We start from the raw sequence: 26,030 nt of genomic DNA, 5'->3' as shown, positions 1-26,030 counted from the left end.
ACACAGCTAGTAGGTATCTGAGGCCTGACCTGAACTCAGGAAGATGTCTTTCTGACTCTAGGTCCAGTATTCTATGCACTGTGCCACTTAGCTGCCCTTTAAGGTAGGCACAGTCATTTTTATATTGACACCCTAGATCCTTAAATAATACATTAGACAGGGGGCACCTAGGTAGCACAGCTGATAAAAGCACTGGCCCTGGATTCAGGAGGACCTGAATTCAAATGGGGTCTCAGACACTTGACACTTACTAGCTATGTGACCCTGGGTAAATCACTTAACCCTCATTCTCCATCCCCCCCCCCAATACATTAGACCCTTAAATAATGTTGAATTTGATGATTTTCTGTTCTAGCAGAAATATATTTGAGTGACAGAAAATTTTATCCTCACTTTTAAGACTTATTAACGAGTTATATTTTCTATATAGTCTTTGAGCCAAGAAGACCTGCCCCTGATACACGCTGGATGTGTGACCCTGGGCAAGTCAGTTTTCTTCTCAATGTCCCGGGGAACTCTCCAAGACTCTAAGTTGCAGGCTGGATGTTGACTTTCATTGGTCGATTGAGTTTCCTCGTCTAGGAGTTTCCTAAACAAAATTACTTCTGGTCCTTATCCCTTTTTGACACTAGGTCAGCTAGGCACATTTGTACATAATTTCTGGTTACCAGAAGAAATTTATAGGCATAATGACATAATTATTTTCAGATCTGATCTAAAAATTTAACACTTATGGATGTTCCTGTGCTACTGAGCTACAAGCCTACTGTTTAATAAGAATGGCAAAGAACAGTACAAAAACAGTTTAAAAATAACAGCAAAAATTAATAAAGTATTTTAAGATTTGCCAAATACATATAGTATCACATTTTATATTATTATTATTATCATTTGCGGGGCAATGGGGGTTAAGTGACTTGCCCAGGATCACACAGCTAGTAAGTGTCAAGTGTCTGAGGCCGGATTTGAACTCAGGTCCTCCTGACTCCAGGGCCAGTGCTTTATCTACTGCACCACCTAGCTGCCCCAATGCTATTATTATTCCCATTTTAAAGATGAGGAAACATGAGGCCAATTGAGGGTAAAATAACTTGCCCAGGGTCATATAGCTAGTAGGTGTTTGAGACAGGGTTTGAATTCAGGTCTTCTGGACTCCAAGTCTAGCATTCTACCTGCAAAGTCACTTACGCAATGATTCTTTTAATAAAAACACTCAGGTAGTTTGATATAAATCAATGACTTTTCTTACTGGGGCAACTAAGAGGTTAAATGGCTTGTCCAGTGCCACATAGATCTGATGGGTTAGAATTAATGTTCAGTGGGATATCCATCCTTGATTTGAAAGTATCTAAGTTCTTGTTATTCTTTTAATTTTCAAATAATAACTGAGCTTGACTGTTAAGATTTTTCCATTATATTTTCTGTATGGCCTTACAAGTAGGAAGCTTCCTCTGACACATGCTGGTTGTGTGATCCAGGGCAAGTCACTTAAATCTATCACTGACAATTGCAAATATCCAAGATGTGTTAGTTGCAGAAAGGGTGCCAAGTTGTATTGATAGAGTTTCTACAACAGAGAATTCTCTATACAAAAAAATATTACAAATAGAGTACATATCCCTATTGAAACTAGGTCATCTGGGCACATCTATACACAATTCCTGCATACAAATAGTACAGGCAAAATAACAAAAGGAGAACACTAATTTTTCTTCCTATAACAATTATTACTTCGTATCACCAGATCAGCCCCGTTCTTTAATAAACAAGTCAAGCTCTATTCTCCATCAAGAGAATTTATAATATCATCCACTGAAGTCTTTGCTGACTTAATCAAATCTCTTTGATAATCTGAATTTTTAGATTCACACATCAAGAAAATAAACCCTAGTATCCCATATAATGGAAGTATGAATTCCCATTCCTTCGACATATTTTTTAAATTTCTAAAATACTGCCTTATTCCTATAGTATATTTCAAACTGATTTAAATATTAATTTTCTAAAACATCTAATCCTTTTCCATAATATCTTGGAAATAAGCCTTGATTATTACTTCAATCAAGTCAATCAATACTCACATCCTGATTATATTCCAAGAAGACGTGAAAATTTAAATCTTTTCTCAAAATAGGATGTGCTGCAACACGACACAAGAAGACTTCATGCATTGCAACTGTCTTCTTGAATATTGCCAAATACTCACTGGAAATAATGAATAGAATTAAAAGGTTAAGTCAATCAACTGCAATAAACTTAAATAATCAAATTTGCTAACAGAAGAAGAGACAAAAGTATTACACTCATGTAAACAAAGGTGTTAGTCAAATTTTTTATTAAAAATGCAAACCCTTGTCACTGAAGCTTATTAAACATATGTAAATTTTGATATTTAATGTTCTTTAGCCCTTCTTAGTATAAAAGGTGATATTTAATAATTTTCCAACCACATCATTATTGCAGGGATGTCAAGTTTCTGGTACCACAAAAAATATAGTACAAACAATAACATGTTAATGAAAATTCAGCTGCCGGACAATTCTTGCTTTTCAATACTGGCACATAAATATCTAAATCTTAACAAAAGGGGAGCAGATTTTGCAACAGAGACTACTTTTTTTCATCATTTTGGAAAATTTTATTTTTAGCACGATGAACATTTGTTTTAAGCATTTTTTGAACAACCAAAATTGTCAATAATGGCCACATACACACAATGTGAATTTGAAGAAAAAAAAGGTTTTTTTTGTTTTTGTTTTTTTTTAAAAAAGACCTAATTGATACTCTTGCTTCAACTATGTGCAAGAAGGATCATAAGTTTTACATACCAGGAAAACAGCAGGATCAATGTTGGGAGAAGTTTGATCTCTGTGAGGGTAGTCATTCAGTGAAGACAAAAAAGAAGGATGCAGAGGATGGAGGTGGCAGTAGAAGAAACCCAAGGTTTCTGTGTTATCCAACCCCTAACCAGACCACAAAAGAATCATGATCAGGGCTGCTGGAAAATCACAGATTCTTCCATATAAGTATGCTCTGTTAATTTCCAGTTTTTCAATCTTACAATCTGTAAGTATATATCTCCATCTGCTAACAGACTACTTCTTGTAGATAGAACTGGTACGTTTCTATAAAACTAAGATTAAACACAAAAAAGAATCTAATTTTCCAAAACTAGATTTTTCTTGGCAGTTTAAAATGCCAAAGAAGTGTCTAGTAGCAATGTGAATATATACTTGGAAATGGAAACCAAGTGAAAGAAGGATATATATGAAGGAAGGAAATGACCAAAAAAATTGAGAGAAAAGAATGGTAATGACCAAAGGAAAATAAGTATTCTGTGTGACTCCCACAATGCAGAGAACCAGCACAGAGAAAAGCCTAAACTAATATAAAAATATATAAATTATATTAAAATAAAAGGGGAAGGCCTCTCTTCTTTGGGCAAAATATCAACTGCTTTAATTATTTTGGTTAATACATTGTATATTTTGGTTAATAAATACATTGTATATTTAGAATTAATTCACAAAAGGGGAAAGGGTTACTGTGCTATGGCTATTTTGCTCATTATACACTAATGTGTATTTGCTTTTATTTCCAGAAGCAGTTTATAACTTTGAGGCAGGAAAAAAAAGACGACAACATGAGATGTGAATTTTGGATATTAGCCTGGTCAATAATTATATGAGGAAACAGAAACAGAAGTTTCATGCTGGAAAAAGAACCAGGTAGATAACAGTTGAAGTTTTATGAGTTAAACATGTTTTGCATTCAGGTCAGGTTTAATAATTATTTTTATAAGCTTATGAATAAAGTATTTTGGCAGAATGGATTTAAAATAATCCTTTAAATAATTTTCACTGTGGGGACAATTACTACAATTTTCCTGCAGGCTCTGATCATGATAGTTAACATCTGTTATATAGTAACGGTGAATGTGCAAACCTGAATCTTCCAGAAAAGGTTATCATACTGAAATGATGAGAAGGATGACAAAGCAGAAAGCATTCAAAGAGACATCATAATGAAAGCATATTTACCAAAAATGACTGGAAAAAAAAATTTACATACGCTTCCAGTTCTTGTTTCATCTTTGTGAATTCTTCCTTAGTCATTGACCCTTCTCCTTCACCAAGTTTCTGTAGTTTTTCTCTTGAAGCATCGAAATCAGGTCTTGGTGGTGCTGGTGGGATCTGGAATGGTGTCATTCAGGAATGGATAGCTACTCAGTTTTAAGTTGTTTCATTTCATATAGCTAGTCAAAGATTTAGGCTTAGATTCAATTCTGGAATCAGTCTAGCAGTTTGGATGCACTGCAAAATCTGAAGGAATGTTGCATTGAATTAAACTAGGTCCTTGAAATTTCCCAAGAACATTCTAAAAACCTGACTGACCCAGAATAGATTTAGATTAACATGCATCAAAGTTTAATTTTAATTTTTTTGTACAATTAAAAAAATCATCCCTTTAATTAAATTAGTGGTTGTTAGGAGCTCCCTTTAGGTCAAAGGGGAAAAATGAAGCCTTTTCCTATTCCCCAACCACTACTGATTAGAACAATGTTTTTTGTAGTCAGTCTATAGCCATATATCAAACAATAGCACAGAACTGGAGCTATCTCAAAAACACCTAGAGTACGACATAGGCTAAAAAAAATATTAGCTTCATTTTGCTCTAATAGACTCATAGTAATGTTGAGCAGGAAGAGAACCATAGAGACTATATAATACAGATCATATAATCTCTTTACAATTATTTTGTTTTGTTAATAGTTTTCTACCATCAGGAAAACAGCAGGATTTAAGAAATACTAATTAGTTAGGTAGAGTTAAGAAAGAATGAAAAGATTTTAAGAGTGATTGACTAAAAAATGATGTTTTGAAGGATATGTAAAGCAAGTTTTTTGCATATTTTTCAGTAGAAGGTTACACAATCAGAAATTCATGTGTCTGGCCACATCAATACTTTACAATTAATAAATGTCCCAACATAGTCTAGTAGATATAAGGTTGGTCTTAAAATCTTGTGTTTGGCACACAATAACTATATGACCTAGAGTAAATTAATCAGTATCTACAAGGGAGAGGGAGGAAACTCCCCATATCAAAGAAAATCATACAACTTAAGGAGGAAAAAAACCCTCACTGGCAGAAAGTAACTAGTTATACCTAAACAGCTATCAGGCATCAGCCAATTATATACATATAAATGTACATATTATACACACACACACACACACACACATGGACTTACTAGCCTGCTAGTTCTTTTGTATAAGCTGATTAGAGAATTGTTTTTTCTGGTGCTAAAAATCTCTAGTGGACTTTACTCAAGTAGGTTGTAGTTTTCTTGGATATGAATACTGGATGCTCAAGATAATTCAATTCTGGAACTTAAGATGATTTAAGAGATGAAAATATGAAAGAACTGAGCAAAAAGGAGAGAATGTGTGGAAGGGATTAACACTGAAAAATAAGATAGGGGTGGCTGATTCTAAATGGAAAGAGAAGATTGTATTTCTCTGGGAAACAAGATTTAAGAGAAGGTGAGCATAAAGGAATGAGAAAAAGTATTAGACAAAAACTTAAGGAGAGAACAGGAGAAAAAAGCTTGAATATAAAGGGAAGAAATGTCTTGAAAGAGATAAGGATTAAATGATCAAATAAAAAGATGGGGAAATGGCCTCTATGATGATATAGCAAAGAGCAATAAAGTTAAAAATCCGAGTTCTGCTTACTATCCTTATATTCTTAAGGGAATCACTCTGTTTTTTCACCCATAAAATTAAGGGTTGAAAGAGATAAACTCTAAGGTCCCTCTGGCTCCAATTTCTATAAACCTAGGTATTATGATTAATCCTGGGAGGAGGTGGGGATACTGCTCTCCAAAAAATTAAGCTCCTTCAAGGAAGTGACTATTTAATTTTGGTCTTTTTATCTGAGGACCAAGTATAAGACCTAGCACACAAAGGCATTTAATAAGTGCTTGCTGACTGATTAAAAAATGTATTACTGGTATAAGATGATGGCTTAGAGAGAAAAAATGGATAGAAACAAATCCAGAACCCAATAATTACTATTTCTGCAAAAAGAAGAACTGTTCTTGATTATCTCATTAATTCTATCAGAAAGAAAAGCCTACTTTAATTAAATATTATGGAGCCTTGAAATTCATTATCTTAAGTTGGCTAGGACTAAAATGCATACTTTAAATATGTATCATAAAACGATTTTTATCCAGGAACAAGAGAAAGAAGGCCAGAATTCAAATTTTGCCTCAGACATTAAGCAGGTGTATAACCCTGGACAAGTCATTTAATCTTTGTCTGCCTCAGTTTCCTCATTTGTAAAATGGGAATAACATTTCACAGAGTTGTGAGGAATACTTCACAAATATTAAGGTCATAATTAATGTTACCTAACATTAATATTATTATTCTTTTTAAGAAAAGTAAAAGGTTAGAAATTTGATTCTTAAGGACAGATCCCACTGAACTAAAGAAAATCTGACATAAAATAAAACACAGAAACGTTAAATGGTCTCTAGAGTTAAGCCAGATTTAATTAAGACAATTTATTTGCAACATTCCATATGCAAATATACCATAAGAAACAGACAAGAAAAGCTGAAAGAAGAAATAAAAGGTTTTAGGGTCACTATAAGATTGAATTAATCTAATAAGAATGGATTAAATGACATGGTTGCCAAAAAAGCCAAACTGCATTACTAGAAGCACAGTGTTCAAGACAAGTGGAGGTAATACTTTTAATGTACCCTGTACATTGGCCTTGGAGTAGTATTTACCCAGTCTCTTAAGAGGGTAATTATAGATTGGCACATGAAGGAACCAGGCAGATTTAGCCAGAAAAGATAGGATAGCTGTCTTCAAATACTTTAGTGACTATGATATGGAACAGTCGGTGTGTAGCACTGAACAACACAACTAGGATTTGAAAGTGGTAATTGAGAAAAAAATTTTTTTTAACAATCAGCAATATTTTAAACAATCTGCTTCCTGAAATAAATTATGAATTCCCTATCACAGGAAGTGTTCAGAGGGTAGATGATCTGTCAGGAATATGGCAGGAAGACTTCTTAGATTGAGTAGGGGTTTGGAATAGATGACCTCTAAGGTACATACATTCTGACTTGAAGAGACTATGATTCTATAAAATAAAGTCAAATCAAATAGGAATAAAATGCTAATATTAAAGACAACAATCATAACAGACACTTCTTTTCATCATGTAACAACATAGGCTAAGTTATGCAGTGGACAGAGTGTTGAACTTGGAAAAAGTAAGATATAAGTTCAAACAAAGCCTCAGATACTTAGCTGTGAGACCATAGGCAAATCACTTATGTAAAATTGGGTTATTGATATTTGTAAAGCGCTTTTACAAAATGCTATACAAATGATAGCTACTGAGACATGCAGTTCCTAAAATATTATATGGCAAATGAAAATAACTTAGAACTTAAGATAATTAAAAAATTGGTACCATATTACTTTATAATTTAACTCAGTTCTTTCAAAGTGATGAGAAACTAGTTTTAGTATAAAGCTCTGCCTTTTGAGAATTTTGACTTTAAAAGATGTTTACTGAAATTAAAAATATTTTATTAATTATTAAGTACAATTTAAAGAAGCAGTGTAACATAGTGAATAGAGATAGTCTTAGAGTCAGAAAGACCTGGGTTCTGGGCCTACACATATTGGTTATATTACTCAGTCAACAGTTAAAACTACAAGTTGTACATTAGGTACAGATCTACATTATCAGTGGGAGATTAAAATCATAGGTCCAGTTGGGAAAAAAAGGTACTTTAAAATAATATCTAAATGAAGAAAAAGCAAAGAAGATAAGTCTCCCTCCTACCCATACAAAAGGATAACTTAAAACTGGATCAATTTCACTGAAAGCACGATTTTTTTTTTTGCTTATAATAAGGATTTTCAATTAATGATACAAACCAGGGCTTAAAAAAAAAAAAACAACAACCAAAGTACTTACAATGTAACCTGCATAATCTTCATTTTCAACAAAAGAATCATGAAGCCATATAAACTCCTCATGTTGTCGAACAACAGAAAATTCATTTTGTTTAAAATTTGGTAATGAACTCTGCAAAGATAGAGATCCTTTTGAGTGAAAAAAAGTTCAATATTTTTATAGACATGATTACATCTTAATTTCAAATGAAGATTATTCTTCAGAGAAAAGAGTATTTCAGACTTATTTCTATTAGGAAAAAATATAAAATAGAAAAAGATACAAATTATTACAACAGTATTTGGGAAAATAAGTTGACATGGTCTTTTTTTGTATCATGATTTAAAAGTCACTATCAATAAATACGAAGTTCAACTATTCAAAGGGAAAATTGGTTCAAAATTAGTAGAGATGTGTAGGAAGTGAAATACATGTCAAGAGGCAACTTGAAAGATAATAGTTTAAAAAAAAAGAAAAAAAAACAACCAAAAGAGTTGAACAATGTTAATATGTGGTTTTCTAAGTCAATATGGGCCCACAGGGATCCATATTTATGGTAGAGTTTGACACCACTGATTTAGAGAATTAAGTTTTATATTTAAGTTTTTATATACTCTAGAGTATATAAAAAATTCTTAAATGAAGCTTGTCCATTTTCCCTAATATTTATTGTTAAAAGAATATTAGTTAATTATAAACTAAAATATATTCCTTTTCTGATTAACTTATTACCCTTGTTTCAAAGCCACAGTCCAGATAGTAACAAGAAAAAGCTCTAAATTAATCCAAAAGGGGGGGGGGGAAGAGGGAGAACAAATTTACCTTTGTGTGAACAGTGAATTTCACTTTATCCCTCTCACTAAGAGCATCAGAAATATCCACTTGCAGGGCAGCATCACTTTGAAGATCTACATTTATTGCTCTAAGCTAGACAAAGAAAATCAATAACACCTTAATAAAAATACTGAATTTGTGCTTTTAAATAGTATTTCATATTCTTTTCCTCTCCCACCCCCACTCAACAAGAGAACTTTAAAGAAAAAACTTCGAGAGAAAAAGAGACGGGGTGGGAAGGGAAAGAATAGGGAAGGAGGAAAGAAAAGTAAGGAGATATTGGGGGATATATTTTAAGTAAAAAGGCTTTCCAAACCATCTTTCATTCTGTCCAGCTAAAGTTTTCAGTAAGATTGAATAAGTCATATTAAAGCAAACAATGATTCTCTAGAGCTCTGTATAAGGGGTAGATTGCATTCTACCATATATTAAAAGTCTAACTTTAAAAGTCTGTAGAAAAAGGAATACAGTATTTTTTAAAGGATGCCATAACTAGGATGGCCAAGTCAGAGATTGTGTCTAATTACAGCTGTCCCTTACCAACTCAAAACAGTAAGAAATGTGCCAAATCAAGTAAAACACAAAGGGAAGAAAAGAAATTATCCCAAGATAATCATGGAAAAAGTATCAAAGAAATGTGCTATTATAGCTGCCCCTTCCAGTGAGATAAAATATTGACCAAACTACAAGCAAATATAACAAACCCCCACATCAAGGGCTTCCACTCAACATATCAGTGAAAGCAGACGTTTAACCAAAATCTTCCAAGCTTCAGTAAATAGAATTCCAAGAATTAAGCACCCAAAGAGAAACCTAGCAGATATGCTGCTGAAACAAAGAAAATTATCAAAACAATAAAATAATAATTTGGGGAAAAGGAATACCAAAACAAAAATTTGTAGCAATAAAGGATCCTGACAGCCAAAAGAATTCAAACACAGTAATGTATCAAGAAAGAAGGTTCAAACAAATAAGTCATGGGATTTGTTGGCAGAAATGGCAGGAACATAACAAAGGTTATGGTTACCAGGAATTACAGACATATTATGCTTAAGAATCTGGATTTATTAATAATGCAAATTAAGCAAAGAAACAATAGAAACTATGCAACATATTGTAGCTTGCAAAAATGTATCACCAATTAGGACATAACTTGGTAGCTATAATTATTAATTAAAAGTCTTTCACAAACAAATACACCTCTTTCTATACTACAAATAGAGAACTCAAAATGTGGTTAAGAATTCTAAAAAGAAACTGCACTGGAAGAGGATCATCACAGACTGTTGCTCCCAAATACCCGGACACAACATTGATCCACAAACATTTAAAAATAACATTTCAAATATATTTTGGCATGTTAGAAACACATAATCGTCAAGCTATAAGGAATGAAAAGCTTTCACAATATAAAGACCTAGCAGAAGAAATCAAAGCCATCTGGGAATAGGATGAAATACATATTATTTCTGCCATCCTGTTTGCTGCTGACGTTGCCCTGAAAATGTTTTCAGGGAGTTGACAGATGATTTTTTTAATCCAAGAAATTATAAAAAGCAGCCATTTCATTGAAAGAATATATAGAACATAAAACAATAGCAGGATGGTAACTTGTCCCTGGCCAATTTCTATATGAACATAATAATAGTAATAACCAGTATTTATGCAGCTCTTTAAAGTTTGCAAAGTGCTTTACATGACTTCTTGTTCATTGCTACACAAAATAACTTTTAGCTACAAAAGAACCTAAGGAAATGGTCCTCTATCATCTACTATTTGAAATTAATTTTTGGTTTACTTTTGACTATTCTCTTCCTAGCTCTACACTTCTTAAACTACTCCCTCTCCCCGTGTTCACCTGTTTCCCTGTTAGATTTCTATACCAAACTGCTTTTTCTTTTCTATATACCCTTCTTTGCTCAGTTTGGATAAGAAGCAGGTACATGAGCTACCCAGTTTCCCCCCACTCAGTTTGTATGATCTCAGTACAACAAATAGTAAATTCTGTACCCTCTTCATTTCTTCTCTAATTTGTTCTTTTTTCCCTCCCTTTTCTTTTCTCCCTTAAAAGCAATAATATGGAACTAAGAAACCCCCAAGCTCTTTGTTTATTATTCTCACTGTCATTTTTAATTAAATTATTGTGGTTTTTTTGATCCACCAATTCTTTAAGATAAAATTTAGACTCTAGTTTTTCAATTCATTTTGTAAACCCATTGCATCCCATTATTAAATATAACTTTTATTGCTTTGTAGTCCATAAAAGATGAGTTTCATTTTTTTACATTAGTATATAAGGTTTTTATTTCCTTATACATGATTAATTTTTGTCAAGATGCTATGCATATCTAAGAAATATGTATACTCCTCTATTCCCATTAAGAGGGTTGTCATTTCTTTCTTTCTTTTTTTTTAAGAGGGCTGTCATTTCTAACTTTGTTAAATTGTATTCAAGCTCTTCAGGATTTTTTTGTTTGTTTTGTTTTGGTGTGGGTTAGGCCTGTAAAGGGGTGAGATTCCCCTGTATTTTGCTGTTTCTCTATATAACTAATTTAACTTTTCATTTAAGTGTTTAGATACATTTGGTGCAGATGTTAAGTCTATTTTTGCTGTTTTATCTAAGATGATGATTTTTACCCCTGTTCAGCTGAAGCACAAGTAGATTTTGATCTAGCCTCTTATTTTAACTCTTCATTCATCTTTCTGTTTCAAGTGTAGAAAAACAACATATAGTTGGATTCTCATCATTTTCTGGTCTATGAATTTGTGCTTGAACTAGACATTGGTCCCTTTCATACCCTTGGTTAGGCCTCTTCTGTAGTCTAGATAATGCTGCTTCCATTCTGAATGTGTTGGCTAGGACCGAGCCCTAACCTCAGTAGGCTTCTTTGGGTTCTGCAGGGTTTTCTTTGTGATATATAGGAATGCTGATGATTTATGTGGATTCATTTTATATGCTGCTACTTTGCTAAAATTATTGTTTCAACTAATTTTTTAGCTTAGTCTTTGGGATTTCCCTAGCATATTATCATAGTGCCTTCAAAAAGAGATTGTTTTACTACCTCATTCCCTAATGTGATTCCTTCTATTTCTTCTTCTTATCTAACTGTTATTGCTAGGATTTTCAATACAATACTGAATAATATTGATGACAGTGGGCATCCTTGTTTCACACCTAATCTTAATGGGAAGGCATCTAGCTTATCCCATTTACAAATAATACTTCTTATCAATTTAGGGAAAAATCCATTTATACCTATACTTTCAAGTGTTTTTTAATGAGTATTCTAATTTGTCAAAAGCTGTTTCTGCATCTACTGATATATTATTTTTGTTTATTTTATTATTAATACAATCAATTATGTTAATAGTTTTCCTTATATTAAACCATTGTTGCATTCCTGGTATAAATCCTTGTTACTCATGAATCTATAATCTTTGTAATATATTGTTGTAATCTTTTGTCTAGTATTTTATTTAGGATTTTTGTATCCATATTCATAAGTAAAATTTTTTGCTCTTTTGCAAACAATGTAATTGTATACTTATAGAATTCCAGTGAGATAACTAAAACTAGAAGAAACAATGAACAATTTCAGCAAAGTTGCAGGATAAATAAATCTACATGAATCAACATTTCAATTTATCACCCATAAAACCCAACAGGAAGAGATAAAGAAATTCCATTTAAAATAATTGCAGACAGTATAAAGTACTTGGAAATCTACCTACCAAGACACACACAAGATTTATAAGAATATAACTGCAAAACACTCTTCACATAAATGAAGACAGATCAAAACAAACAACTGGAAAAATAGTAATTGCTCATGGGTAGGCCGAGCCAATATTATAAAAATGACAATACTACCTAAATTAATTTGCTTATTCAGTCACACTACCAAAGAATTGAATCCAAAGATCTAGAATCAAGGGAATAAATGAAAAAAAAAATGAAGGAAGGGGGCCTAGAAGTACCAAACTATATAATACAAAGTGGTAATCATTAAAATATTTTGGTATGGGAAAGAAATAGAGCAATTCAACAATTGAATAGGTTATTACATGATATACAGAAAAAGAGTTAGCATAGGGTTTGATCCAAGCTTTTGTGTCAAGAACTCACTATATGACTAGTGGGAAAACTGTAAAGTAGCATGGCAGAAACTAGGCATAGCTGAACATCTCACATACCAAGGTAAGGTCAAAATGAGTATATGATTTAGATATAAAGTATAATATCTGAACCAAATTAAAGGGGGATGGAAGAAATTACCTGTCAGAGCTATGGTTAGGGAAAAGAGTTAATGACCAAACAAGAGAGATTCACAGGAGATTAAATGGATAATTTTGATTACATAAAATCAGAAAGTTTTTTCACAAACAAAACCAATGCAGCCAAAATTAGAAGAAGGAAACTGGGGGGATGAGAGGGAATTTTATAGCAATTTTTCCTGATACAGGTCTCACTTCTCAATCATATAGGGAACTTAGTCAAATTTGTAAAAATAAGAACTACTCCCCAATTTATAAATGGTCAAAAGATATAAAAAGGTACTTGTCTGAGAAAGATGTCAAAGCTATCGATAACCATATGAACAAATTCTCTAAAGTACTAATTAGAGAAATATATATTAAAACAACTCTTTGTAGAACTGGAGATTGAGGGAATGCCCATCAGTTGGGGAATGACTGAATAAACTGTGGTGTGTGATTGTGATGGAATATTATTGTGCTGTGGGAAATGACGAACAGGATGATTTCAGAAAAAGCTGGAAAGACTTAAATGAACTAATGTATAGTGAAAGTGAACAGAACCAGGAGAACATTATGCACAGTGACAGCATTAGTGTTGTATGAGCAATTGCGAATGATAACTACTCTCAGCAATACAATGATCCAAGACAATCCCAAAGGACTAATGATAAAGCATACCATCCACCTCCAGAGAAAGAACTGATATTGAATAAACACAGACTGAAACATGCTACTTTGAATTTTTAAAAATTTTACTTGAGTCTTTTATATAAAATGACTAATATGGTATTTACATAATTGTACATGTATAACCTATATCTGATAGCTCACCACCTCAGGGAGGGGGAAGGGTAGGGAGGGAGAGAATGAGAGAGGGATAGAATTTAGAACTCAAAACTTTAAATAAATAAGTTAACTGGGATACTGACCATTCTAAGGGAAGTCTTATTTTCTTTATCCCCATAAAAAGGACTAGCAAGGAAAGTAACCACTATTCCAGTTAAAGAGAAGTATCCTCTTCTATTATTTAGAAGGTATTTTCCTCTCCTGAGGAGATCTCTGAGAGGAGTTCTATTGATTCCTTTAGGGCAGTAGTATAGGAAGGAATGGGAACTTTTTTTTTTTTTTTGGTGAGGCAATTGGGGTTAAGTGACTTGCCCAGGGTCACATAGCTAGTAAGTGTTAAGTGTCCTAGGCCGGATCTGAACTCAGGTCCTCCTGAATGCAGGGCTGGTACTCTTTCCACTGTACCACCTAGCTGCCCCCCCCCTTTAATGTAATAAACATTGGGAACTTTTTAATAAGAATTTTTAGATTTAGTGATTATCTTCTTCAAGATTCTTCCTTAAAGATTAATGTTACCTAAAATTGTCCTGGTGCAGGACAGTGGGCACTGATGAAACAACATTTTGGAATACTTCATTCTTTCTAGGCCAGAAATGGCTTGGATATTTGATTGATATTAAAATTGTTTCTGGTAGAATTGAATTGATATTTTTCATCTGAAACCAAGAGCTGTCATTAAATGAGATGATGAAACTCTAGATGTCTTTCCAATACAGGGTGAGGGATAGCAAGAATATTTACTGTCGTGGGCAGCTAGGTGGCACAGTGGATAAAGCACCAGTCCTGGATTCAGGAGGATCTGAGTTCAAATCCAGCCTCAGACACTTGGCACTTACTAGGTGTGTGACCTTGGGCAAGTCACAACCCTCACTGCCCAGCCTCCCCCCCCAATTTACTGTCACCACTGTGATTTGATATCATATGACAAGAAAAAAGAATTGAGGGCATATGCAAAAATAACAAAGCTATCTCACTTTTTTCCAAGTGACATGATCTACTAAGAGATTCAACTAAAAATGAACAGAAACAACTAGTAGCTAACTTCGGTTGTGTAAAAGGATATAAAATAAGCCCACAAAAATTGTTAGCCTCTTGGAATATTACTAAACAAAGCTTAGTAGAAATTAAATACAATTATAATTCTTTTATAGATGGAAATGATTAAAAAATTGCTCATTAGTGGGACTTGTTAATGTAATAAAATTGATAATACTACTGAAATAAATTTAGAGTCAGTGCCATACTAAACTCCTAAATGCCACTATATAGAAACATAATTAATCTGGAAGAAATTATACTATGAAGTAGTAATCATCAAAACAATCTGGTAGAGGTTAAAAATAGAAATGTTGATCATGAAATGAATTACATTTCCAGAAACAATTGTGTTTGATATACCTTTGGACACCGACTAGGTAGGTAAGGACTCAATCAACAAAAACAACACCACAGAAATGGTTAAGTAGTCTGGGAGAAATTAGGGTTAGATTAATTGTCTTATGTCACACTACACAATTAAGCTCCAAATAGAAGATACAGCATAGCTATAAAAGGTCATATCATGAACAAATTAGAGGAGCAGAATAGGAGGGAGATTTCACATCTATGCATGTGTAAGTGTTTTCAGCCACAGGGATGAAAGGGACAATCTGGGGGACTAACCATACTGATTCGAGATTTAATGCAGATACACACTCAGTTTAGCCAACTGAGATTCAACTGAAGAACTCAAGAGATCTGCCAGCCTCAGCCTCCCCCAGTGGTAGGAGGGTGTCACTGTGCCCAATCCCAAAATATTCTAATGGGCTAGAACTTTGGCTGAATCTACTAAACTCAAACTGAAAAGACATAAATGTAGGCTTATGCCAGGGATTAAGAAAATCAATTTAACAAGCAGATCAATTAATATGCATTTATTAAATGCAATGCTTACTACAGTCCAAGGATTATGCCAAGTGTAGGGGATACAAAAAATCCCTGCCCTAAAGAAGCTTTTACTCTAAAGGAAAAGATTTCAGTTTTACACTTGAGTTCTAAAACAGTGAATCAATAAACATTTACGAAGCACTCAGCTTTCAGGCATTGTGCTATGCACCAGGTATAAAGTAGATAGTTCCTATTCTCAAGGAGCTCAATCTGCAAACAAACAACTATGTACAGATGAGGATAAATTAGGGGTAATCTCAGAGGGAAGACAGTAGACCTAAGGGGGCTCAGCAAAGTCTTCCTGTAGGTAGGACTTTAGCTGGGACTTGATGGAGTCTTGTTCTAGGAACAGGAAGGCATATAATATCACTGATTCTGTGTTTTAAAATTACTATTATGGCTACTACTGTGTTTTCTAAATTAATTGCTATGGCTATTTAAAAAATTGGTTGCTATTGCACCAGTTTTGGCAGTAAGCATATTATTACTTTATATATATATATATATATATATATATATATATATATATATATATATATATACACACACACACACACACACACACACACACACATCTGTGTGTGTGTGTGTGTGTGTGTGTGTGTATTAGTAAAGGATTGACCACGTGGCAGTTAACATAAGCAGTAGAAAAGCCCCAGACTCAGAGAGACAGCATGTGGTCTCAAGGAGAGCTCAGAAGAACTACACAACCTAAACTGTCCTAAGAAGAGTGTGCATCAAGAGTCAAGAGAACAACCCTGGTGTGGCCAAAACTCTTTTGATAGAAACTGATCATTATACATTGATCAAAGCTAATTGGTTAGCATCATTCAATTCCATTGATTGACATGACTTGAGGGTGGTCTAAATTAAAATGAATTCTACAGATGACCCTAACTCAAGTAGAATAAGGCAAAGTCCATTATCTAGGTGTGGTCCTTCACTGAGCTGGACCAAAGAATCTATCTCCACTTCTTTTGTTTCCTTGGGTTAGTCCCAGGCAAGAGCTGCAGGAAATTCCTCAAGAACTGGACTTTCTGGAGTGGAGATGAGAAAGGACTGAAACTGATCTCTGCATCCCCCTAAGAAATCCATTATTAATAATTATTCTCTCACAGATCTAAGAGTATGTGGAAAGTGGGTGGAAAGTGAGGTATACGACTAGAAAGATGAAGGGAGCAGAAGGAAGGTTATAATGGACTCTGAAAGCCAATCTGAAGATTTCATATTTCATTCTGGAGGTGATAGAGATATTGGAGTTTACTGAGTAGGGGGTAACATGGTCTGACCTGTGCTTTAGAAAGATCATTTGACAGATGAATGGAACATGGACTGACAAGTATGGAAAGACTTGTGGTAGGGAGATCTACTAGCAGGCTACTGCAATAAAATAGGTTGGAGGAGATAAGAATACAATTTTAGAGAACCATGGCTATGGAGGTTTTGGATCAGTGAGTCTGAAGTGTGATATTGCAACCAAAAAACTAAATGCAATCTTAATCTGCTTTAAGAAAGGTGTAATAGAGTATCTAGGATTAGAGAAATCAGTCCTCTTATGCTTGCCCTGGTCAGAACACATCTAGGATATTGTGTTCACTTCCGGTTGTCCCATTTTAGAAAGATTTTTCATATGCTGTGGAATGACCAGAATGGTAAAGAGCCTTGGTATTATACCATATGAGAATTGTCTGAAATAACTGGGGATGCTTAACCTAGAAGACTTAGGGAAGGCACAACAATTGCCATTGAGTATTTGAACAGTTATATAGAAGGAATTAAAAGACTAGTTCTGTTTGACTCAGAGGGCAAAATATTAGGAATACCAGGAAGATGTTGAGAAAGAAACTTGATATAAAACAAAACTTTCTATCAGTTAAAAATGTTGTTGTTTGTCTTCTTTCCTGAAGAGGACCATGAGAGGTGATGTCATGACTTGCAGTGAATTAGATTTAAGTGAGGGAGGGCTGTGCAAAAGTCACCAGCCTCACTCTCTCCTTCAAATCCATCTGGGTCCAGTGGCAAGATATAAATCAGGACAACTGGAGATGGTTCCAGATGTTTTGAGGCAATCAGGTCAAGAGACTTGCCCAGGACCGAATTTGAGCTTGAGTCCTCTTGACTCCAGGGCCAGTGCTCTATCCACTGCACCAATTTCTGGGAGTTCCTTCCAAATCTAATACATACACATAACATACATAAAGGTTCTGTGTGTGCATAACTATGTATGTTAGGTTAAGTGACTTGCTCAAGATCACACAGGTGGCAAATGGGAGAATCAGGGTTCACACCCAAATCTCTTGACTCTAAATTGATTTTTTCCTACTGTGCTATGTTTATTCTTTTTGAACCTTGGATCCCTTCCATTAAAAAAAAAAGTTTATTCTGTTTTTTTCTGTCAAGACTATTATTGCTTAGGAAAGACTGCACCTAAACAACACATATTTTAACTACAACTCTAAAGATATACAATACACACACCACCCACATGGTATTCCAAAAGTTTTTGTGCCATTTTAAGCTTTAATAAAGCTAAAGGCAAAAGAACTTCAGATGGATATAAAAGAAGAAAAAGCAAACAAATTTTGACTGTTAATTTATATTTTGTTAAATGTTAAAGGTTTTATGTTAAGGTTTTTTATTTTATATACCTAGTTTTGCTTTTAAGTTACAACAACAACAAAAAAAGTCCATCTTAAGGAATACTATATTTGACTAAGTCCTATTACTAGACTCACCCAGCTCTACAGCCCTCAGTTAGGAAGAACTAGACATGCTGTCTCCCTGGTCAAGCAAAAAGCATTAATTTAATGCTTGCTGTGCAAGCTATGCTAAGTAGAACCTAATAACAAAGAAAGGCAAAAACCAACATCCCTGCTCTCAGTGAGGGAGACAATATGTAAATACCCACATACATATAAGATGTAGAGTATAAAAACAAAGTGTAAATGGAAGGTAATCTTAGAGGGAAGACCTTCATAGAAGGTGGAATTTGAGCTAAGACTTGAACAAAGACTATTAGTTCTAGGTGCTAAATAAATGTTTGTTGGATTGATATTGCTTTATTCTCTCCCTTTAAACCACTCGAATTAAATTTAATTGATAATCATTTATTGAATATCAATTAAGTGCCTAGCTGAAAGGAAGATTACCACTGGATTAAAAAAAATAATGCAATCCCTACTCAAATGGAACTTACAACTTCACAAGAGAATTTTAAAATTTTCAATATCAGTGGGTAGTGCAAGCCAATATAATTAAATGTCAATACTACCTAAATTAATTTACTCATTCAGTGACATCTTAAAAGTACTAAGGGATTACTTTGTAGATTGAAAATGGAAATAATGAAAATAATGTTAATAATGAAATTCATAAACTAAAAATCTCAGGGGAAATAATGAAAAAAGTAGGAAGCAAAGGGGCCTAAGCATCAGATCTCAAATTATACTACAAAGCTCCAAATGGGCATATGACTTAGAGCAGGGATGCTGGCTGCATACTGACTCAAAAACACAAATGAACTATGTAGTATTGTATTTTTTATTTATTTTGTTAAACTTTTCTCAATTCATCTTAATATCCTTTGACACCTCTGACTTAGAATCATAAACAAATTAGAGGTGTTTGAAAGAAACTGATGTTCAAATATCCAGGGAAAGGGAGCATCCATACCCAAATAAGAGAGTATCACAGAAGATAAAAGGACCATTTTGATGACTAAATTGAAGTTTTGCCCAAATGAAGCCAACATAAGATTTAAAAAAAAACAACAATTAACTGGGAAAAAAATCTTTGCAGGAATGTTCTTTAATATTAAAGGTCTCCTAACTGCTTCAAATTTCTAACAATAAAAGTCATTCTCCAAATAATAAATAAGTAGTCAAAAATACAAATGGGCAACTCTGTATGAAAAAAAAAAATCAAGCCATCAATAGTCATGGAAAAAATGTTACAAATCAAAAATAAGAGAAATGCAAATTAAAGCAACGAGGTGCCACATCAAATCCATCAGGTTGAGAAAATTGGTTAAAAAAGGAAAATGACACTGCGGAGCAACTTGCCAAACAGGTACATACATTAATGAACTGGTCTAGTTCTTTTGGAAAACAATTTGGAACTAAACCAAAAAAGTCACTAAATCGTACATACTGTATTCTTTGACACAATGATACTGTCAAAAAGAGGAAAAGAACTCATATGTACTAAGAGATTTATTTCAATTCTTTCTGTTGTGGTAAAAAAAACAAACTAGAAACTGAGGCAGCTAGGTGGCCCTGTGGACAGAGCAGCGGCCCTGGATTCAGAAGAACCTGAGTTCAAATTTGACCTCAGACACTTGACACTTACTAGCTATGTGACCCTGGACAAGTCACTCATTGCCCCTCAAAAAAACCAACAAAAAAGAAAAAACAAACTAGAAACTAAGGAAATGCCCTTATTTGGGGAATAACTGAACAAAGTATGGTTTATTACTATTGCGCAATAAGAATGATGAAAGAGACAATTTCAAGGAAAACTGAGTAGAATTGTGTGAAAACCAATGCAGAATGAAGTGAACATAATTTATATAGTAACAACAATATAAAAGCAAAGGACTTGGAGACTAAAGAACTCTGAACCAATGCAATGACCAAACATAATTTCAGAGAACTCACAGTAAAGCAAGCTACACAATGCAGAACAAGACATATTTTGAAGAAATGGCCAATGCAGGCATTTATTTTGTTTGTCCATATTTATCACAAGTTGCCTCTTATCAACTTCAGGCTGGGGCAAAGAGATAGGAAAGAGAATAGACTTTTGATAATTAAAACTTTTAAATATCAATTGATCAAAATATAATGACTGTTCAAATTCATGGTAATATTTGTCTATTCTAATTTAAAAGGTTTGTCATTAAGAAAATATCTCCTAGTCAAACATTATTTTCTAATCCTATAAATTTTTTTTAATGGACATTAAAAAAAAACTTCCAGTTCCATTCATAAAGGGTTATATAACCTAGCTCTATTGCCTCGCAAAAGGATTTGTAGATAGATTTCAGAGTCAATGGTTTCAGGAGAGAAAAAAAATGCATCTTTATTCCATCACAATTGGTTTCCTTTTAAATTTTATGTATTTAATTTTATGCATTTAAAAGCATTCTGAGGGCTTCCAAGACACTCCAAAGGTTAAGAACTCCATTAAGCAACTATTAATGGCATAAATGAGCAAACTTGTGTACTGCTTTAACACCGTTAGATATAATTTACAACTCAAAATTATTTGGATTACAGATATAATTAGCAGGATTTAAGAAGCAAGCAAGTCATAGCATTTTGCTGTGTACTCTGACGTAAGAGGGGGAAAATCAACTTTAGTTGCCCAATAAAAGTTTATTTTATTAAATAGCTTTTGCTGATTCAATTGAGTAAATAATCATTTAGGCACCTATGTACCTATCACCATGGTAGTTTATATATAATGTATAGATAAAAAAAATAACAAACAGTAACACACTCAAATATCATAACATAAATGCAGGAGAGAAGAACAAAGTGCTATATGTGGTAGAGGGTAAGGTCATTATACTGGGACAGGAAATTGTCAAGAGATCAGAAAAGAGCTTCCTTGAGGAGTATTGAAGAGTTTGGCTTCATTTCCCCACACTTCAACTTACTGGATACCTAACACCAATTAACTTCATTGTCCTTTGCAAAAATAAAATAAAATAAGGTTTTAAAACCTTTTTTAAAAAATCACATTTTAAAACCATCCAACAATTACAAAACATTGAGGAAGTTGATTAACCAGGGGATAGAAAGCAAGACCTGGAGTCAGGAGGGCACCTTCCTGAATTCAAATCTGGCCTCAGACACTTAATAGCTATGTGAGCCTGGGCAAATCACTTAACCCTGTTTGCCTTAGTTAGTTCCTCATTTGTTGTTGTTGGGGTTTTTTGGGTGAGGCAAAGAGGGTTAAGTGACTTGCCCAGGGTCACACAGCTCGTAAGTGTCACGTGTCTGAGGCTGGATTTGAACTCAGGTCCTCCCGAATCCAGGGCTGGTGCTTTATCCACTGCACCACCTAGCTGTCCCCCAGTTCCTCATTTGTAAAATCAGCTTTAGAAAGCAGTGGCAAACTATTCCCGATCTTTGCCAAGAAAACCCCACAAGTCAAGAAGAGCTGGACATAACTGAACAACAAAAATCCTCAAAAAACAAAACCTTCCTAAGACTTATCTATTAAGTCATAAATTCATCAATTTCATGGTTATTACATAATCTAAAATGTATGGCAGCAAAATGCAAACATTATTGGAAAAAAAATCACCTAAGAACTGACCTTGCTAGCCTATACTAATCTTCACTTATAACTAGAAAGATAACATTTTCAAGGTACAGTTGAGACTTTACCCTTCAAGGAATGGCAAATGGGATAAGAGGGAGTTTAGGGATCTCCAGAGACCAATTCTGAAATAATTACTCTCAGGAAGAGAACGTCCTCTTACTAGGGGAAAAGATAGTTTTCATAGTGTCAAATATTCTCAACTTTTTCAAAACTTTGCCAGATTATTAAGATAAAACCAATTTACGTTGTTTTTGGAGTGATAAGAGGCATAAGGGTGTGCCGGGGGGAAAAAAGATGAAAATTCATATAAGAGCACCTGGGACAGTAGAAGAATGCGTTTTCAGGCACTCTAGGGTGGAATGAAAGTAGGGTTACCACTCCACCCCAGAGTGCCAGAAAACTCTGAAAAAGCATAGCTGTGAGGAAGAGGGAAAGACTGAGCTCTCATTCTCCGCCTCTCAGAAAAGGACGAGATTGCTGGGCGGGGTGAGAATTCGGCGTCGCAGGGAACCTCAACACAAGGGAGTCCAAGAAGGAAGGGAGGGAGGAATGAAAAGCAGAAGGGCGGGTTAAAACTCCCGGGGACACAGGAATAGGGGCGTCCCCAAAGGAAGGTGAATTGCAGAAGGGCGGGGCGAAGCAGGGCGGCCGGCAGGAGCAGCGTAAGGCTTGTCAAGGGGCAGAAGTGCAGGGGAAGACAAAGGAGGTGCACTCCCGAGCCCCAAAGAAAAGAGGAGGGGGCGCCAGAAGTAAACGAAGCAAAACTTACTCCGCGGTCCTCCTCAGAGAGGAAGTCAGGGCCGTCGTCCAGGCCTTCCTGCAGGGTTGGCACCGCCAGGGGCACCCGGGAAGAAAGTGGGGAAGGGGAAATACAAAGGAGAGAAGTTAGTGCGAAACGGGAGCAGCCCCCCCACCCATCCCCGCTTGCCGTCCCTGCCGTCCCCACGGTCCCGGCCGCGCGCCCGGACGCTCCAAGAAGCCGAAAACACCCACCATCATGGCTGCTCCAAGCCAAGGGCTAGCGCAGGCGCACAGGAAGTGAAGGGCGGGGGAAGTCGGCAGGAGACAGGCGGGGCAGAAGAGACATCCGGTCCTCAGTAGTCCCAGACATAGCTGGTTATAACTATTAACTACCCAGGCTGTGGTGCTGCTTGTCTCCCCGAGGGAGATAGCCTGTGCAAACACCCTGATAGATTCAACTCTGCTCGTCCTGTCTACAGGAGGCCAGTGTTCTCGTTTTGTCTGGGGCTCTTCTTCCCAACCAGTGCAACCGCCCATACCGATAGGAATCAAAGGGAAATTGAAATCTTCCGAGGTTGTGATCTCGTTTTTCAAATGATCTAGTTTTCTCCATTGGAAATAAAACAAAGTCTGCAAACTGTAAGACAGTAAGATGGACATGGGTTCCTGGGGATATTGTATAAGGGTTGCATCTTTAAGGATATGCGTTAGTGAACGATTACAAACGGAAACTATTATTACAAAGATCTAGTATCCCTTCATCAAAAACAAGTCAATTCCACACTTTTATTTCATTTTTTAATGTACATCATTTTATTACAAAATATTTTATCTTAAAAAAAATGCAACATTCTATAAAACTTAAGATTTTCTATGATATTACTTCCTAGGGCTTTACTGAGCTACAATACACAGTAAAGAAATTCAAAAGAATCCATTAAATATTCAGAAACATTCAACATCAGAAGCTTTAAAATATATCTGGAGTGGCCCCTCAAAAACTCATACTTACATTAAAAAATAGAGGTTCTCCCTAAAAAGAATCAATCACGCTACCTATACACAAGTCTGTACAGTTTTTATACTGAAGCTAACAATGAGCTGCACTTGAGTTCACATTCTTAGCAAAACAATGACTTTTATCACACACACAATCTTTACAGCAGGATATTAATTTACTCTTCATCCTCCTCATCCTCATCCTCTTCATCTTTATCTTCTTCCTCCTCATCAGGTTCATTCTTCTTAGATCCTGTTGGCCTGCCAGGGCCCTTCTTTCCTGCATCTCCCTTGCCCTTGGCACGATATGCTGCAATATCCTTTTCATATTTCTCCTTTAGTTTAGCCACTTTCTGTTCATAAGGTAGTTTATCTTTGGCCGACTGTTCAGACCACAGTTCCCCCAATTTCTTAGCAGTATCTCCAATAAAAAGGCCTGGATGTTCCTCTTGATCTTTGGACGATGTTCAGCACAGAAGAGGAAGAATGCAGATGGGGGTCTCTTGGGAGCATTAGGATCCTTTTTCTTTCCTTTCTTATCCCCTTTGAGAGGAAAGTAATTTTTCATCTCCCGATCATACCGAGCTTTATCTCCTTTCACAAGGTCTTCAAACTTGGACTTCTCTTTGGCAGACATGGTCTTCCATCTCTCCGAGCACTTTTTGGAGAACTCAGCGAAGTTTACTGGGGAGTCCGGTTGCTTCTTCTTGTGCTCCTCCCGGCAGGTCTGAACGAAGAAGGCGTATGAGGACGCCTTGCCCCTCGGCTTGTTGGGGTCTCCCTTACCCATCCTGGGCCGCTTCTCTGCCTGCTGTAGGAGCTCCTTGGGTTCCTCCCGGCAGCCGGCACAGCGCTTCCTCCTCACTCCTATTTAATTTTTTCATTTTACTTTTTTGGGGGGTTTCTAGACTTGTAGGTCCGAGAAACGCTGTATGTACAGTTTATCTTGGTATGCTGTGGGGTCAAAACCTCTCTATCTCTATTGCCCTAATTAGGTGAGTGCTTTAAAAAAATTTTTAAACAGAACTGAGTGTGAATAGGGCATGTACACCTCCTTGAATTGATGAGAGCCATCTTGTGATAGACTGGGTCTCAATTAGAGGACTTCATATTAAAGGTAGAAGCTATCTTAGAATTGGAAATAAGAAATGCTGGTTATCTAGAATGGAGAACAAGCTTGGAAAAGCATTCTCTCTGTAATAGAAAGGACTTATAATAGAGAAAGGCATGGGAAGAGGTGGATGGTGGCTGAAAATTCCAAGAAAAGGTCAGCTCTTTCTCCAACTCCCCATCCTAGTATCTGTCTAGCCATAGATACTATAATGTAATTTGCTGTTTTATTAACCACACATTTCTTTTTGTTTTGTTTTGTTTTTTTTTAGTGAGGCAGTTGGGGTTAAGTGACTTGTCCAGGGTCACACAGCTAGTAAGTGTTAAGTGTCTGAGGCTGGATTTGAACTCAGGTACTCCTGACTCCAGGGCGGGTGCTCTATCTACTGCACCATCTAGCTGTCCCTTAACCACACATTTCTAGTAAATGGGAATTTTGCTTCTACAAAGAGGCTGAGTCTTGGGGCAGCTAGGTGGCTCAGTGGATAAAGCACTGGCCTCAGATTCAGGAGGACCTGAGTTCAAATCCAGCCTCAGACACTTGACACTAGCTGTGTGACCCTGGGCAAGTCACTTAACCCTTGTAGCCCCACAAAAAAAACCAACCATACAAAGAGGCTGAGTCTTAACTAGAGACAGATTTAAATAAATACAAAATTAGATAGAAAACCCAACCTCTTCCAAGGAATTAGGAATTCCTAATTGAGGGCTCAGTTATTTATACTGAACTTTTCATCTAGAATATACTCCCTAAACCAAAAAGAAAGAAATCAGATGAACCTTAAAGACTATTATATTGTCACACACCCCACCCCCAGGCTTAAAATGAGCTAGTTATTATAACAGGGTATTAACTGTTGATAAAGTATTATAATCTTATGGACAAGATAGTGAAATGTGGATTCATTGAATGGCATGACAAAGTGTAGCTGTTAGTGGTTCAAGTCAACTTAACTGGAGGTCTCCATTGGAGTGCTATACAGAAGCTATATA

General features: G+C 35.3%; 2 protein-coding genes across 3 annotated transcripts in view; both read right to left on the bottom strand.

Annotated features, from left to right (window-relative positions):
• Positions 1 to 23,215, bottom strand: part of SNX6 (sorting nexin 6) — a 63,449-nt gene extending 40,234 nt beyond the window's left edge. The window contains exons 1-4 of one of the 2 annotated variants that reach the window (XM_043984716.1): positions 23,181 to 23,215; positions 22,957 to 23,004; positions 4,072 to 4,193; positions 2,082 to 2,205 (exon numbers count right to left, since the gene is read on the bottom strand). In XM_043984716.1, the coding sequence (XP_043840651.1) occupies positions 2,082 to 2,205; positions 4,072 to 4,193; positions 22,957 to 23,004; positions 23,181 to 23,186 (300 nt within the window). In that variant the 5' untranslated portion in view covers positions 23,187 to 23,215. Of the gene's footprint in view, positions 1 to 2,081; positions 2,206 to 2,828; positions 2,964 to 4,071; positions 4,194 to 22,956; positions 23,005 to 23,180 lie in introns of those variants that run through there. The other variant, XM_043984717.1, reaches the window with a different exon arrangement.
• An 888-nt stretch (positions 23,216 to 24,103) lies between these two features.
• Positions 24,104 to 24,717, bottom strand: LOC122743417 (high mobility group protein B2-like). The gene is given in 2 exon segments (XM_043988361.1): positions 24,104 to 24,375; positions 24,378 to 24,717. Coding segments are annotated over 2 exon segments (612 nt in total).
• Between the last annotated feature and the right edge of the window lie 1,313 nt (positions 24,718 to 26,030).

Source organism: Dromiciops gliroides, chromosome 2 (genome assembly GCF_019393635.1).
Source record: "Dromiciops gliroides isolate mDroGli1 chromosome 2, mDroGli1.pri, whole genome shotgun sequence".
In the NCBI taxonomy this organism is placed as follows: Eukaryota; Metazoa; Chordata; class Mammalia; order Microbiotheria; family Microbiotheriidae; genus Dromiciops; species Dromiciops gliroides.
The sequence above is the reverse complement of the archived record's forward strand: the minus strand, read 5'-3'. Positions and strand labels throughout refer to the sequence as shown.